The following is a 17867-nucleotide window of genomic DNA, read 5'->3' as shown; positions in this document are numbered from 1 at the left end:
CTGGGCGGAACGTCACACCCCATCGGAACCTTTATCCCGCCCATGAAGCACACCTGAGCCAGTGAAAATAACGGAACTGCGTCCTTGCATTCCTTGCAGGTTGATTTCCTGTAAAGAGGGTTTTGGTTCCGTGAAAATGGAGGAAAATACGCGGGATGGTTTTTTTTAATCAAAACCCCAACAAGGAGAATCCAAAAGGTTCCTTTGGATAATTAAACAAAGTAGTTTTGTACAGAAGCAGTTTTCCTTCTTTGCATTTCCAAAGTTTACAAAAAATATTTCTTTTAGCTAAAAATGTTGTTGTTTTTTTTGTGGAGAGTTTTTTTCAAATGTAGAGTTTACATCTATTTCATCAGATTTTTAGATTTACTTAAGATTTGGTTAGCAGTTTGCTGTAGTTTGAGCCATTCCTCCTGACAGAACTGCTGAGTCAGTTAAAATCTCAGGTGTTCAGTTTTGCCCAGGAATGTTGTTTTGGCCGGAGGTCAGGGGTTTCTGACGGCTGCTACAAAATGTTTGGGGTCATTGAGCATTTGGAAGACAAGAATTCAAAATCATGTTTTTTCTTTTTTGCTTTTGTCATATATTTTTGAGAAGTGCACCAGTCCCTCCTGCAGCTAAAAGCCCCACAGCATGATGCTGCCTCTGCAGCTTGCAGGGTTCTTTTTTTTTTGTTTTGCTCCAAATGGACAATCCACATTTGTACGTCTTAAAAAGCAATGATTTTATCACCTGGGCTTAATAATCTCAAGGAATGTAAAGTAATTCATTAAAAAAAGTAATAAATAAATATTTGTCTTTATTCTTGTATTTAGCAAATTGAAATAATTTTGGTAATCCTAACTGAGCAAAAGCAGAAAAAGTTTAGTCTGTCAAACTCAAGGCCCGTGGGCCAAATCCGGCCCGCCGTAGCTTTGTATGTGGCCGTCTAGATTCTAGACTAAACACTAAATGTGCTTAAATATCATGTTATCAATCAAATCAAAGCAGGTTTTATCTGTTTACTGCCAAATGTTATCAATCAGTCCCTCCAATGTCTCCAGAATTATCTTGGAAATTCATGCAAAATCAACAAATCCCTGCACTTTTTGTGCTGATACATAATTGGGAGTAAATTGCAGATTTTTTGCTAAAATTGTCAAAAACGTTCTTACTTGTACTAAACAGCTGCCTCAGCTGTTATAGTCTAGAATCTGTACAGCAAGTGATAAAAAGTCCGATTTACCGTCATAAATAAGAGCAAATATGGCAAATATTTCTAAATTAGTACCACAAAACCTTTGATTTTTATTTCAAAAAATCACAAAAAGAATCACAAAATCCTGGAGAGACAGAAAAGAAATTGAATAATAATATTTATTTTTAAGAATTATTGATATTTTAACAGTTTGTGATCAGGTTTTATCAATATACTCGGCACAACCGGCCCTTTAAGAGCTTTCATGATCTTGATTTGGCCCAAAATGAAAATGAGTTTGACGCCGCTGGTCGGATTTAACGCCGGATAACGAAAAAATACGACACAAATACAAATAATACTGTTTACACATGAGCAATGGCAGCAAAAACAAAAAACTCTCAGGAGATTTTAAAGCTCTTCAGCTTCTGTTTGTTCAGTATTTAGTGTAAAGCTGTTTCCTTGTAAAACCAGTTCAGCAGGTTTAATTCTAGGAATTTACTCCATATAATGAAAACCTTATTCAGTGTGTTTTCGGCCACACACACAAGCAGGTCAAGGGTCAAACGCTCCCCTGATTCAGCTGAATTAGTCCTGTTGTTTTAAGTGTTTGATTGAACAGAGTGAAAACAACATGATCGATTTTTGTCTTTTCATGTGGTAATCCTGTTTGTTTCACATGTCACAGAGCGCTTATTCCTTCTGTCTGTCTGTAAAGCTGTCTGTCTCCCTTTTTTCCTCCCTTCCTGCGTCCCTCCATCCCTCCACCGCTCCCTCGCTCCGTCCCCCCGCCCGCCCCAGGCAGTGTGTCTAGTTTCACAGAGCAATTGAAGGTGACAGGGACAGAGAGAGAGGGAGCGGGAGGGAGGGACAGAGGGAGGACACATCACAGTATCGCCCGCGGCTACACAACAGTACAGGAAGCGCGAGAGATGGAGGGACAAAGAAAGGGAAGGAGAGACTCACCAAAGTCCTCCCAGTGAATCCGATAAGCAGGTAAATGGGAGGTAAAGTCACACAGAAACAGGTGAAAAAGCAAAAGATGTGTGTTCGCCACACGCCTTCCGCCTGCAGGGTCAGCAGATCTTTTAAATAGATTTTTATTTTATTTTTTGATTTTTCATTTTTGCCCTCCCTCCCACTCTGCCTCCCTTCACTCATAATATATGAACGCATTATTGGATCCCAGTCAGTAAGAGCAATTATAATGCACTCCCATTTGTTTTTATTCTAACAACTTGATGAATATTTGTCGTGGCACGGTAACCATGGTGACTGGCTCCACCACCGCCCCTCCCTCCCCGTCCCCATCCCCCCTTCAGTGCTGAAAAAGCAAAGGATGGAGGGAGGGAGAGGGAGAGAGGTGACAGGAATGAACTAACAAGATGCACTAAAAAAAATGCATGTCCTGGAGCAACATAAATCTTTGCAGTGAAGCACGCGCCACCTCACACACACACACACACACACGCACACACGCACACACACACACACACGCACACACACACACACACACACACACACACGCATTACTGCGCTCAGCATGCACAGGGATCAGATAGGTTCAACCAAATTCCAACAACTGGAAGACAATAAGAAAAACAAAAGCTCGAAGACACACAGCCGACTGCTACAATAAAACATTGTTTATTGATTTTATGGTTAAATTAATGTCACAATTTTAATCCTTTTTCTCATCCTGAAGTTTTGTCTGATTACTTAAACAGTTAAACAGGGATTTTCCTTCTCAGGGGTTTTAATCTCCTGGCATTAATACTCAGAAATCCTGATTTTATTTTATTTTTTCAATGTCTTATAATTTACTTGTTAAATACCAAATTACAGCTTTTTGTCTGATTGGATAAAATTGGATAAAATCACCTCAGAGGATATTTCCAAAAGACAAACATCGATCCAACTCTGTTTTATTTCTTGCTCATGTTAAGGGTTAAAAAATAAAAAAGTACACCCCGTTACGCACTGGAGTTCACATAGTTTTATAGAGCAGGAATCTTTTACGTCCTTACAATTCAACGAGCCGTTTTGAATTCAATCCAATTAAATAAAAGTTGTTTCGAATGTCGACTGTCATTTTTAGAGGAAAATTATTTTATTTCTATTTTTAGGTTTTAAAATAAAGAAAAACATAAAGCTTTTGCAAAAAGAGGATGGACTTATTTGATCATATTTTGTGGGAAATTATGTAAACAAAACAAACAAATCAATGTACATTTCAGTACATTACTGATACTTTTGTGGAAATTATGCAAAAATACACCCAGTCACACCCGTCCATCCATTTTATTTTGCTAACTAAAGCAAAGTTTGTAGAAGGAAAATTTTATTTTCATTGCTGGGAATAAACTTAAAACATTTGATAGACTTTAAAAATGTAAAGTAATAAGCGCAAACAGTTAAATGACTGTAAACATTAAGCCAAACGTAAAATATTACATTTTACAATGAATTTTTTGTGACTGCGACATAAGTGTAAGTGTTGAACGTTTTCAAATGCTGGTATTCTACATATTTTAGATATTTTCTTGGTTCTGCACACCTGAATGAAATGATAAATCCTTATCAGGCCTCTGCAGAACCTGACGACATGCAGAGGAAATCCCAGCATTTGAATCAACTGGTCTGGAGCAGAAAGTTCCCAAAACTTCTACTGAGGTAGGAGCAGCACTACTTCAACATGTTTTACTCAAATAAACGTAAAACGTAGTCGTCCAAGGAATGACTCAGGTATTTTGCAAAAGGTGCACAAGTACTGAGTAACTGGTCAAAGCATCAACCATTTAATATTTAAAAATTAAATCATCCGACTGTCCAAAATGTAAAGTTAAGTGGAATTTTTTATATTTTAAGGACAAAAATGACAATAATTTATATAAGTAAGAAAAAATAACAAAATCAGGCAAAATAAATGTTTCCAAATTAGTTTCTTTCAATAAAAAAACTTATGAAATTTGAACAAACACTGCGAGTGTGTGCCTGTTTCTGGTGAATTTTTGGTTGAAACGTGTTTGTTTTTCATTCAGTTGGTAGAAAATCCAGAAATTTTATACCAGTAAGAGAAGAGATACTTCATAATAAAATTACTCAAAGAACAGCGTAGTAAAAATAGTCCTAAAATAAATGTTTTCATGAGTTACTCAGGTAAATGTAACCAGTTACCATCCCAGCGCTGGATGCAGGACTGGAGTTTGACTCCTTGAACTTCTGGCTCACATTTTGTTGCTGCTTCTCATTTTTATTTGTTTATTTCTGGTTTGAAAGCAATCTGCCAGACAGCCAAGGAAAACTGAGATAATTACAACTAAACTAAAATTAGGAGTTGGATCAACAGGAAACAAAACACGGTTTTATATTTTGGGATCAAATGATCAACTGACTTTGATTGTATTTTCCTTTAATTAGTATCACATTTTGACTGTATGAAGCTAATTTGAGGAGAAATTGAATTTATATGAAGTGAATTTAGACATGAATAGACCAAGTTCAGGTGAAATTTGCTGTATTTTGGTGTTTTATAAGCAGAACTGAACCTCACTCCACTGCCTGCCTGTGCATTTTAGAGTTTATTTTATTTTCACTTTTAAATGTTTGAACGATCTTTCTCCAGAAAATCCCTCTGAGCTTCTTCAACCTTACTTGCCTTTTTTGGCCCCTCTGGTCAAGATTTGACCTAGTTTGTTTGTAGATTTTATGTTTAACGCTTGGTCTTTTTGTGTTATATATGTTTGTAGCTTAAAACAGCTGCTTTAAAGTACTTTTTTAAAAAGCCTTTAGCCTCCAACAGCAGGGAAAGTTTCCTTTCAATCAGTTACGCAAAGAACAAAAACATTACGTGGAAAAGCATCCCAAATGAACCGATGAAAGTATCGCACAATGTTTACTTGTAGCCAAGCAAGAAACTTTTAATCAAGTATTGTAATTCCTTTGCTTAAGTGGCGTGTCTGCACGCATCTACCACCACTGTTCTTTTTACCTTTGAACTTGTCAAGTCCTTTCTTTTCTCCAAGGCGCATCTCGCAGGAAAGTAACAGAGAAGGGGGGAGCAGAGGGGGTAGCAGAGAAAGAATAGCAGAGTATGAAAGAGAGAGGGAGCGACAGAGAGAAAGGGAGCGCAAAGTCTTGTCAACCGGAAATAAAACAAGCTGGCACCCTCCCCATCCCCAAGCCCCTACTCCCACCCCAAAGTCATATACTTCCTCCTCACTCTCTCTGTTTTCCTCCCCTCAGCCTCTCCCGCCTCCATCTCTCCCTTCCTCTGCATGGAGATATATTTAAACCCGGCTTCTGCTCGGCTCGGCGCTGTGCATACCGTCATACCTGCGTCACCGCATGCACCTCGCGTCGGGCCGTGTGCGTCCGTCCGTCGGCAGGCTGGAGTTCCTGGATGGGGATCCTTTAGGCCCTGATGGCGCCTTTTGTTTGCTGTGTCTGTTACTGCGTCTTCACAAGCTGCTGAATATCTGAGTCCAGTTGGACAAAAGACTCTTAAAAAAAAGCAGAACAGGTTTACAAATCCAACAACGCATCACGTTTCCTTTCTCTAATGTTTCAAAACAAACATATGTGATCGGATAAAAGGTTTATTGTCCCTCCAGGTGATAATTTGCATGGCATAAAGAAACAAACAGTAATAATGAAATTGCACACAGAACAGCTCTGGAAAAATTAAGAGACCACTTCAAATGATCAGCTTCTCTGATTTTACTGTTTACAGGTTTATATCTGAGTAAAACGAACATTGTTCTTTTATTCTATAAACTACTGACAACGTCTCCGAAAGCAAAAATGTTGTATTTATTTGCAGAAAATGGTCAAAATAAGGAAAAACATGCAGAGCTTTCAGACCTTAAATAATGCAAAGAAAACAAGTTGATATTCATTTAGAAACAACAAAACTAATGTTTTCACTCAGGAAGAGTTCAGAAACAAATATGTAGAGAAATAACCAGGAGGTTTTCAATGCTGAATACCACCACAGTTTGTTTAGGGTTATCGCAAATTATTAATGAGATAATAACAATCTTCATGTTCATTTATTTAATGGGGATAAATGAACATTTATACCTTTCTGTGTTAAATTTAATTTCCATACATTAACAGGCTGAAGGCCTGTAATGGCGATGAACAGGCTTGTTACCTTCAACCGTAGATATAAGACGATTAAATGTAACACATTTAATTTACCTTTTATTTTTTCTCACATTACAGCCACATAATTATTTGGTGGTATGCATTTAAATTCAGCTTCCTTTACTCTGATACCACTAAATAAAAAGAATCGTAATCAGTCAGAACTTATTTTCAGTGAAAACTTCCCACGACTGGAATAAAACACCAGATTATTGTCTACTAACTTAAATGGCTGCTTTCTAGATAATCAACCATGCCGCCACTGATCATTTGATTCTAATTTATATTCTGTTTTAATGTATTGTTAATGCCCACCACACTTTTCAGATTCTTGAAAGCTTTTAAAAACCATCACAGTTATGTTTGTATGTCGGAGTTGAAGATACTTTTTCACTGTTTCTGCTGAAGCTGCAGCTGAAACGTCGTTTTTAAGGTGAAAACAGAAACGGACTCTTTTTAAAACCCTCCAACGAACCGTTTACGCTCTTCATCACAGTCTGGATCTCATGGAAATGCACCACCAAACCTGTATTAAATTTTAATAACGCTCCAATTCAACACAGTTCAACTCAGATTTTTAATTTACATCAAATTCGAACGAAAATCCTTCTCTTCATCAGACATGTCTCATTATGATATTTATGTTTCTAATCAGATTTTGGTGATCAAATGAAAACATGTCTAACAGAAATAATAAAACTATTTAAGCCTGCAGTATTTTCAAAGATAAGAGCAAATCAACCACATATTTGAAGATATTCTTTAACATATGTAAGCGAATAAAATCAGGTGTTGTTGTTTCTGTTTCGCTGCTGCTGAACGTGTTTGGACTCAGAGTCCAGCTCTCTGTTCGCTCTCAGTGGATGTAGGTCATTACTGTTAAAACTGGCCGTGTTTTCCTCCTCTAGCCTCAGACACGGGCTTCAGGTTCTGGTCAGGCTGGAAGACAAATGATTTTTACCTTCAAGCAAGTTTCCCAAAACTAATCGACAGACTTTTCCCTAAAAACTCTTAATAATCACCTGCTGGTGCAGATTTCCAGACTTCTTGTCCTTGGTTTTGAAGATTTTTCATTGTATGAGCACAAAGCAGAAATTTCTTTTTCTATCAGCAGTAATAGGTTTTTATTAAACCTTGTCCTAATAAAGTCTTAATCCGAACTGCAGTGTTATAATAAAACACCTTAGATTGCTTCTGTCTTATTTCTTAGATGCTTTGTTGATATTTTTGATGTTTCCTCAAAGCTTCAGAGCTTAAATATGTTTTAATTATCTAACACTAACGATTTGTTGCCATTGTGTAAAATAAAAAAAGTTTTTTGGTTTGGTAATCTCAAATCATGTGAAATTATTTGGATTATGTATTCTGATTGTGAAACAAATATAAAGTAATTTATATTCTGCAAGAAAATGTTACATGTTTCAATTAATTGATCAGAAATATTTTTAAATGATTGGTCTTTTTTTGTTGCTTTTTAAAGAAATTATTGCTTTATTGTAAGATTTCAGGTTATGGGTGAGATAAAGGCACATTTAATTTATTTCTGAAAATATTTAAAGTACATATTGATTCTCACCGCATCGAATTATTCACAGAAATATTGAAATATATTGATATAAAATATATTAAGATAAAAAAGAAAACACAACATGTTCATAATTTAAAACAGGCCAAAAAAAAAATGAGAAAAATTCCCACAAATGAACCAATAATTAAAGATGTGACCCGGTTCAACACAGTCTGGTCTGGAAATACCTCCCTGCTGATTTTACTGGGTATCTATGTGTAATTTATGGCTAAAATTGAACCCCATCATCTATTTATCATCCCCTATCTTTCCATTATCTGTGCTTTATGCTCCTCTCTCCCAGCCTTCCCCCTCCTCCTCTCGCTGGCATTAAGTTCAAACTTGACACTGATGTTGACTCACTTTGTCACCCCTCGGTGGCTCCCTCTCCCTTCCTCTCTTCCTCTTCCTCTCTCTCCCCATCGCTCGGAGGACACGAGCGCCCGCAGACGCATTTCTCTCCAGAGCCCCCCCTCCTTCCTCCATCCCTCCGTCCCTCTCCTCCCTCTTTCACTCTATCTCACCCTGTCCAACTCTCTTCATCTTTCTCCCTGCACTCTCCTTTGCAACACACACTCACACACACACACAGCGTTGTCAACAAAGCCGGACGTTGGGGGAATAAAGGTCCGCCGAGGAGGAGAGGAACTCTCGGGACGACTGCGTCCGTCTCTCTGGTCAACTTGGTGAGTTGGTGAAAATTAATCTTTTAAATGCTTCATGCTGTATAATTTTCTTAACCCAGTTCTGAAATTTGTGAAATTGTTGAATTTAAATGAATCCAAATTGACCTTTGACACTTTTTCGCTTCAGTCGCACTCTTATATAACGTAAAAAAACAATTTATTTTGCAACAACTATGTGATTGTGCATTATGCATCCTAACTTGCAGCCTTTTCTTGCTTGTACAACATTGATTTTAAAGCTTTCCAACTCATGCAGTGGCTCCATTTCTGCACATCTGCAGGGAAAGTTTATTTGTCTCATATAAATTCCTACTTTTATGGGGTTTTTTTGCTCATTTTTGAGTGCATTCAAGCTTGAGTTCTGCAAAAAACGGAGCTAAAAGCAAGTCAAATGTCACGTCTCTCTGAGTGGGTTCTAATGTACCTCCTCTCCCCGTGGTATACTAGCATTGCAATGTATAACACACACACGTTACGACAGCGAGCATGTAACTAACTCCATTTATGTCTGTCATCATGAGGCTAATTCGTCACAATGCCAACCATGTGTGAACTCATGCGATACGAACCCCTCCTTCCTTTCTCCTTCTTCTTCTGCTTCGTTTTTCTGCCGTTTCAAAACGGATCCAAGGAGGCGGAGAGGAGTAAACGGGGGCGATCACACGCAGAGGACGGGGGTTCCTTTATTTCTCTCCATGCTGGTCTGGACGTCCGTAGTATGTATGAGAAGTTAACCATGCTGAACCTGCAGAGCGGCTCCAACTGGAGCGGGCCCAACAACTGGTACCATGACCCCACCGGCGTTCAGACGCAGCACAGCGCAGGTGAGGAGACGCCGAGTATGGATGCATGTCAGCTGGTTGAGGTCAGCTCTGTTGAATTTTAAAGCAGATTAACTTTTGCAGCCAGCAAATCTTAGCCTGTAGTTTGTGACATGGGAGATGTGGCTCACCACCCAGGGCGCCAAGGCCTGGGGGGCTACAGCGTGCATCTAGGAGTGAAAGAAGTTGCCTGTCATTTACATCCAGAATAAGTTTTTTGCTGGTTATTTGCATGATTAGTCAATGATTGAGCGCCTATTTTGTTATATACGGTTTCATTGCTGGGGAAAGGTTATTTTTATGCAGTTTGTGCAACATTTAAATCTAAAATATTAAATATAAAATATTTAAACTGGTCAAACCTGAAGGGGACTGTTCCACAGAAATCAGACATGCTTAAAAACAAAAGGTTTAGATTGTTTACATTTTTATTCTGTTAGTAAAAACATAAAAATTTAACGTTTTCAATATTTTTGGGGCATTTATTGCTATCTTAAGGGCCAGCCTGAAGATTGGAAAATACAGACTTGGACCAAATTATTTTATGCTGCTTACACATTGATCTGCGACACAGTTTTAGGACCATATTAAGAAAAAATAAATACAATTAAAATGACGACAATAATGTCATAAACTTACAAAAATAAAGTTAGAATATGACAAGAATAAGACAGAAATAATATGAGAATAAAGTTTAGGAATAAAGTTGAAATAATAAGACAGTAAAGTCATGGTATTATGTAAATAAAGCCAGATTATGATTTTAATCTCATAATTTTCCGACTTTATTCTTGTATTTGTATTTATTTTTTATTTTCTAGTGTGGCTCTAATAATCGGCCCTCTTGATCTGCCTCTGTTCATGTAAATATATGGAAAATTCTTTTAGCTAAGCACAAGATATTACATTAAAAAATATCAGAGTTATTTTAGCTGTTAAAGTGGATGGCTGACTCAGATAAGATACACTGTAAAACCTTTTTTTTTTTTTTTTTAATAAAATTGGCTCAGTATGTGTGACAGGGGGGGCAGAAAGCGGGGCTCGCCCAGGGCTTCATTTATTTAGCAACCGCCCCTGCTGCTAACATGCTGCAGCCCTAAAAAGCGACATTCCTTTTAAATAAACTTCTTCGTGTGTGTGTTTTTCCTCTGCTTGCTGGAAGTGTCCGAGGGCTGCATGCTGGACACAGAGGGCAGCATGGGGGGAGAGGCGGCGGGAGGAGGCGCTGGCAGAGGAGGAGGAGGAGGAGGAGGAGGAGGAGGTGGAGGAGTCCCCGTGGAGCGGGACGAAGGCGAGGAGTCTCAGCTGAGGCTGCAACTCAAGAGGAAGCTGCAGAGGAACCGGACCAGCTTCACGCAGGAGCAGATCGAGGCTCTGGAGAAAGGTCAGAGCGTTAACGCACGCAAAGCTCAAACCAGCGCCATGCGCAGCAGCAGCAGCAGCAGCAGCAGCAACAAACTGGTTTACAGCTTCATGATTAAGCACAGCACCACAAACAAAATCAGTTTGCATATTTTGACAGGTCGTGATCTTTATTGGCGCCTCCGGCGGCCAAACAACTCCACTTCCGGGTGCAAATCATCCATTATCTTATCTCCGCAAATATTCCCGCTCCGTTCCAAAAAGGCCCGTAGCGGCGAAAAGCAGCAGAAAATGCGTCGTTGCTGCAGCGGGATGCGGCCCCCGGATCAGGGAGCCACCGCTGACTGGATGTGGCTGCGCAGGGCCCCGGGGCCAAATGAGGAGGCAGTGTCCACTGTGCGCCCGAGCAGAAACCGATCACTGCGGTCAGTCTGTGCCGATGACAGTAATGAGGTACACTGACCTCAGTGCGCAGCCGAAGCGCAGTAAACATGACGCGTTAACACAGATCCCAGTTAAAACGAAGCCAATTACAGCAATTTCTCACACAGGTTTAATTTAAACTCTGGTGGTGATATGTTTATTAGAAATACACCGATCCGATATTAATATATGTATCGGGACTGATATTGAAAAGAATTCTAGGTATTGAGAGAATGTAGCCGATCCATAATAGCAGAGCTACTCAGTCTAAATCTACTTTTTATTTGACATTATATTTATAATTTCTACCTGCACTTTCTGAACAATTTGAATGGTTTGTTGCAGTTTATTTTGACATGTTTGATCAAGATAGTCAACCTATTGTTTTTGTCAGATTCATTTTATTTATTGGTGTTTATTTTACATTATCTGTTTTACTCCTAATTGAACTGACTGTACAAAATAAAGTTGTTTTTACGTTTGACGCAGCTTGCAATATGACAGGGCGCTGTACTGGTGCAGAGTTGTCAAATAAACTTGTAATTCAGTAGATTTATGTCTGTGTTTAAAACAAAAATGCTCAAAGTAAATTCAGCTGTTTGTATTGTATCAACATCAGCCGATACTAGACCTCAGATATCGATATCAGTATCGGAAGTGAAAAAAGTGAAACGTTGCATATATTGGTTTTACCTAATGCTATACCTTACTTTTGGAATTTCACTTTTTCTACACAAAAAAATGTAACCTGAAATATTTCCAAACTTATCCTCCTTGTAAGGGAAGAAAATGTCCTTCTGTTCAGCCAGCTGACTAGCAGTGCTCAGTAACAGGTATCACAGCCTTGCTCTAGTTTTATAGTAGTTTTAAAACAGCTTCATTGTAACTGAATGCATTATTTGTCTGCGTTAAACAAAACAAAAAAAAAAGCAAAATCACTTTCTGCCCCATCCTGCAAGAGATTATGAATAATTTGTGTTTTTTTATTTATTTTGGAAGTGAATACAAGGATGCATTCACTGTATTCACGTCCGATACAGATATCTGAGGTTTCGTATTGGCTGATACGGATCTGATACAGAAAAACAGATTTGAAAAGACTTAAAATGTTTCTCTTTTTTTAAAAACAGAGACATAAATGTACTAAATTACAAATCTATTTGATAACTCAGCACAAGTACAATAATAAAGAAACTGACAAAAATAATAGGTTGACTACAAACTCTAGTTATTAGTCCATTTTATAGGAAGAAAAGAAAAAAATGTGTTTGTTATATCGTTCACAACAGATGGCAGCTGTTACAGAAAAATGCATAATTTTTACTCTCCAAACCAGGACTGTTTGTGTTTTTGGAGACAGAAACATCCAAATCGTTTTTTACATGTTTGACCAAGATAGTCAACCTATCGATTGACTATCTTGACTATTGTGCACTGCGACCACCAGTGCACAGCAACAGGTGGGGAAGGGGCACAGGGCGTTGATGTAGCCTGAGAAACTCATTAAGAAAACTTTAGACTGTTACTGGTTTTGAAACTTCACGGCAAAAAACAAAATATTACCAAGTATAGTTTATAGTCTTATAAGTAACCATCTTATAAGTAACTTTTAAACAGGATATGGTAGCTTGTTTTGAGTCAATAATTTGGGAATATTGATTTAAAAAATGTGCTGGATCCACTGGTAGAATATTTTACTTATCATAAGACATTTTTCTTATTTCATAAGCAGTACGTTTTCATCATCACTAAGGAATTATTTACGTACAACAAGCTTGTTTGTCTCGCTGAAAAGTTACTTGTTAAGATTTTCTTTTTGCAGTGTTGGAACATGTCTACTTATTCTCTAAGTGTTTACAGCAGTTCAGGTTTTAAGTGATCAGTTTTGAAGTGTGAAGTTCAGAGGTTTCTGTGGAACTAGACCTGGAAACGTGGGGATCGGGACGTTGACTCAACCTGCTGCCGACAGGGTGCGGCTTGTTCGCGTTTTGACTTGTCAACAACAGAAATGTCAGCAGTTTGTCCGCTTTAAATTAACCGTCTGCTGAGCAATAATGATCTGAAACCTAAAGTCTAACTGCAGCGTCGAAGGACAGAGTTCACTCATACCCAGATTTAGTTTCTAATTTAGTACACTGCAAAAACACAAAATCTTATTAGGCATTTTTAGTCTAGTTTCTAGTATAAATATCTTAGCTTTGTCTTTTTTTCAAGTGTACTAACTTAAAAGTAACTTTCAAGAAAAAACTACTTATTTTATGTGAATATCTCCTTAATATTGATTAATTAGTATTTGTTCATTGGCAGATTATTTCACTTTTAACAAGATATTTTGTGAAATAATCTTTCAGTGTAACTAGTACGTTTTCATCAATAATGAGGAATTATTGATTTGTAATTTATTTTTGTCTCATTTCAAATGAACTAATATATTTGCACCAGAAACTGGACCAAAATTGCTTGGTAATGTTTTGTGTTTTTTGCAGTTTAACTCTGGTTTATCTCATCAGATTCAACCTGAAACCAGTTTTGATGAGATTAAAATCAAAGTGGACTTCTCTGCTGTTTAGTTTAAAGCAGCTCTGCTTTGAAATAAAATGCTAAGGCAGCTTCTCAACTCGCATCCTTTCAGTTGAACTTTGTGCGTGTTCCACGTGGATGAATAATTTACACAAAGTGCAACAGATAAATATTTCAAAATGGGTTGTAAGCATAGGAGCTTAACTTCCTGGATTTAAGGTTCTTCTAAAACATAATTAGCAATGCTAATAGTCGACATAGAGCACAGTCTGTTAAAATTAGCCTCTTTTTTATGTAAAATTTTAGTTCTGATGAACTTTTTCTGAAGCTTCAGGGCAAACTGCTCTCTATTAGTCCTGTGTTTTCCCTATTGTGATGCGTGTTTGACGTTATGTAATATTCTCCACAGAGTTTGAAAGGACACATTACCCAGATGTTTTCGCAAGGGAGAGGCTGGCGAACAAGATCGATTTACCTGAGGCCCGGATACAGGTGAGCAAATCAGGACGGATTCCAGGAGATGACCTGAAGAGCGGACTGGAGTCTGAGATCAAAGTCAGAATTCTGAGATCAAAGTCAGAATTATGACATCAAAGTCAGAATTCTGAGATCAAAGTCAGAATTCTGACATCAAAGTCAGAATTCTGAGAAAAAAAATAATTCTGACATTAAAATAAAATTCTGAGAAAAAAATTAATTCTGACATTAAAGTGAAATTCTGAGAAAAAAAATCATAATTCTGAGATCAGAAGTCAGAATTCCAACTGTTTTCTCATAATTTTTGATTTATTTATTTTTTCTCAGTATTCTGACTTTAGTCTCAGAAGGTTAAAGTCAGAATTCTGAGGAAAAAGTGAATTTGTTTTGGTCTGGAGTCTGACTGGAGTCTGACTGGCAGGTGTGGTTCTCCAACCGGAGAGCCAAGTGGAGGAGGGAGGAGAAGCTGCGCAACCAGAGGAGGTCGGGCAGCGTCACCTCCTGCTCACAGAGCCAGGCGCCGCTCAGCACCTCCTTCAACACGTCCGTCTACCATCAGCAGCACGGCAGCAGCTCAGGTAAAGGCCAGACCATCGCCTCGGAGCAGCAGGCTGCGTCTGCTGCACATGATTTAAACATCCGAAGACTGGAATATTTCAGTAGTTTATAATTACAATCCTCACAGCGGCTCCTGCAAAGCATCAGGGTTTCTCCATTTAAGTGCAAACGTATTAAATATTCCCACATCGAGATGGTTTCAGTGAACCTAAGTGTGTGTGTGTGGGTGTGTGTGTGCGTGCGTGTGTGTGTGTGTGTGTGTGCTCACCACCATCTCTGTCTCTGCAGGGTCCATGTTGAGTCAAACGGAGCCGTCGCTGCCCAGCTACAGCTCGCTGTCTGTCTTCTCATCTGGAGTCCAGGTTAGACATTCAACACTCGTCATTCATCAACACCTTTCCAGACTACGTCACAGTCCGAGCCGCGTCTCTGTCTACGGAAGAGGATTGGGGCCAAAAAAAGAAAAAGAAAAGAATGATGACATTCAAGTCAGAATTCTGACCTTCTCAGAACAACTCCATTATCTTATCTCTGACTTTAATATTCTGAGATTAAAGTCAGAATTCTGAGATTAACAGAATTTTGAAATTAACGTGACAAATTAAAGTTAGAATTCAGAGAAAAAAGTCAGAAATTAAAGTCAGAATTCTGAAAGTAAAGTCAGAATGATATTTTCTTTTACTTTTGGTGACCCTAATCCTCTTCCGTACTCTCGTTGCGGGGAAACCCTTATCTGTAATTTAAAGTTTCTGTCTCTCCTGATTTGCTCCAGCTGAGCCATTTTTGATCCTTTGGGTTCTAATGCAAGACGTTGTTGACTCATTTTAAGCCAGTTCTTTATTTGGATATTAAGTGTGTAGAACGTTGAACATTCTCTTACAGTGAGTGGAACGTTGTTCCAAATGTTCCTGAAAAAAAATGTCTGCACAATAATATAAAAATAATGTTTGGTTCTGCTTAAATATAAAAAAAAGAAAGGTGGAAATCCTACTTTTCAGTGTAATACAGTACATACATGTAGATTAGACATAAATAATCATTTCCATGCAATTATTTAAGTATAACACACCTGATATAATGTTAGGGATGATTCAGACTCCAGCTGATCTACACTCTGTTTTACACACCTTTAGCTCCTCCTAGTGGTGAAACTCCAGCATAGCTTCATCTGTTTGCAACTGTCTTGATCAATGTTGTTAAACTTTTTGCCTTGGCGGCCAAAACTGACAAATCTAAACTATTTATTGAATTAAAAATGCAAAATTAGTTTACTGTGATTTGATTTATTATTATTTTTCTTTTGGTTTTACCTGCTCAAAAATAAACAAAACATTTTATGAAATCTGTGTGTAATTAAAACTGCAGTATGTAACTTTGATAAAACAATATTTTATTTTACATATTTATTAAAACTGTCACTATGCTGTGACAGTTTGTTATGAGATACATAATCTATGAAAAGATCTGCTTTGTGCTAGTGTTATTTAGAAATAACCAATCAGAGCCAGGAGGAGGGTCTTAGTGCTGTCAATCACCCTCCGTGTGGCTACGCTGCAGCTAGCATAGCATGTTGTGAATACTAAGTCTAGTTAGCATGGCTACCAATGACAGAGGATAAACGGTTTTCCTGTAAAGGTAAGTTGTTTCTCCACCATTAGCACATTACGCAGGGAGAACATAAGATTGATTGATAGCACTAAGCCCCGCCTCCTGGCTCTGATTGGTTATTTTTGGTTAGTAGTGCCGCATTTCTTCAACTGGCAATAACAGCTCAGGGAGGAGGTGGACCATGTGGATCGTTTCACAGATTATATAAGCTGTCACAACATAATGACAGTTTCAACAAAACATATTTTTATTATAAAAGTTAAATACTGCAGCTTTAAAGATCCAAAATATGAAAAGGGGCTTTGGACTTATTGAAAGAAAAACTGATGCTACTTGATGCTACGTTCTCTAAAGCTGATTGTTTTCCTCTCTTGCCTCCCTCTCAGTCCATTCCTCCCCAGTCGGCCTCCTCGTACTCCTGCATGTTGCCTCCGTCGCCCTCTGCGCCGCGCAGCTTCGACTCGTCGGCGTACTCCTCCCCTCACCTGCAGACTCCGTCCTCAGCCAGCTCCAACACAGGTGGGTGTTTGGTGGAAACGTCTCATTTTTATCTTCCAGCTGCCTCTGTGTTCGCTAAGATCAGAACCGTGGTGCTTCCCTCTCCTCTCCCGCTCAGGGCTCATATCACCCGGGGTTTCGGTGCCAGTCCAGGTCCCAGGAACTGAGCCGCAAAGCATGAGTCAGAACCTGGGGCAGTACTGGGCCAGATTACAGTGAGCTCCAGGCGAATGCTGATGGACAGAAGAAGAAGAAAAGAGGAGGAAGAGGAGGAAGGGCATGTAAAGGTCTTGTCAACGAAACAAGATTAGCATCCATGTTTTAAGACAGCGCAGGTCGGAGCTGTAGAGGAGCCTTGGAGGGTTGAAGACCCCGAAATGCATTAAATGTTTACAGAATCAACCAAAAGTAGCTTTGGTTGCACTTCACAGTACTCTGCTGGTTCCGGTTCCGTTGGGTTCCGTTCGTTTCTGAACGGTCAGGAGGCACGGCTTCACCAATTTACAGGAGAGCCGAAAAAACAGGACCAAAGAAGTAATCACACCCTTTGAATTTTTCTAGATTTTGTCTCAATACTACGATGGAGTAACAAGGCCAAGCTAAGAAAATCAAATTACAGTTATAATATTACAGTAGTAAACACGTACAAGAATTAAAAAATAGAGTTGAAATAATGCAAGAATAAAGTTATATTTTGAGAATAGTTGTAATATTATAACTTTATTCTCATATGATTTAATTCTCATAATTTTATTTATTTATTCTTTGTCGTACATTTAGCCATAAAGTTTTTTATGTTTTACTGGGATTTTATGTGATAAACCAAAACAACTATTGCATGATTGTGAAGTGGAAGAAAATCCTCCATTTTTGGTCTGCACCTGTATTCAGTCCCCTTTTACTCTGATACCACTCAATAAAAACCGGAAAGCACAATTGCCTTCATCAAAGTAGTATGAAAAGAAGATTTAAAATTCAAATGTTTTACATTTCAAAATCTGTAAAGTGTGGCGGGCATTTGT

The 17867-nt window shown here is 38.4% G+C and overlaps 1 protein-coding gene across 1 annotated transcript; it reads left to right on the top strand.

The window, feature by feature from the left end:
• The first annotated feature begins 8179 nt into the window (after positions 1 to 8179).
• Positions 8180 to 17548, top strand: LOC102229113 (paired box protein Pax-6-like). The gene is made up of 8 exons (XM_005810854.3): positions 8180 to 8578; positions 9210 to 9402; positions 10562 to 10783; positions 14114 to 14196; positions 14603 to 14759; positions 15028 to 15101; positions 16734 to 16866; positions 16964 to 17548. The coding sequence occupies exons 1-8, from the start codon at positions 8180 to 8182 to the stop codon at positions 17062 to 17064; spliced, it is 1362 nt and encodes a 453-aa protein (XP_005810911.3). The 3' UTR covers positions 17065 to 17548.
• Positions 17549 to 17867: the final 319 nt, after the last annotated feature.

The sequence above is a fragment of the Xiphophorus maculatus genome, chromosome 10 (genome assembly GCF_002775205.1).
Source record: "Xiphophorus maculatus strain JP 163 A chromosome 10, X_maculatus-5.0-male, whole genome shotgun sequence".
Classification (NCBI taxonomy): domain Eukaryota; kingdom Metazoa; phylum Chordata; class Actinopteri; order Cyprinodontiformes; family Poeciliidae; genus Xiphophorus; species Xiphophorus maculatus.
Note: the sequence above shows the minus strand (reverse complement) of the source record. Positions and strands in the feature narration are given on the sequence as shown.

What these genes read in the sequence shown, in the direction of transcription:
- LOC102229113 (XM_005810854.3), top strand. Translation starts at nt 8,180, where the DNA reads ATGCTCCTCTCTCCCAGCCTTCCCCCTCCTCCTCTCGCTGGCATTAAG. An exon ending in CCGTCTCTCTGGTCAACTTG is followed by an intron (nt 8,579 to 9,209) that starts GTGAGTTGGTGA and finishes AACGGATCCAAG; the next exon opens with GAGGCGGAGAGGAGTAAACG. An exon ending in GATCGAGGCTCTGGAGAAAG is followed by an intron (nt 10,784 to 14,113) that starts GTCAGAGCGTTA and finishes TATTCTCCACAG; the next exon opens with AGTTTGAAAGGACACATTAC.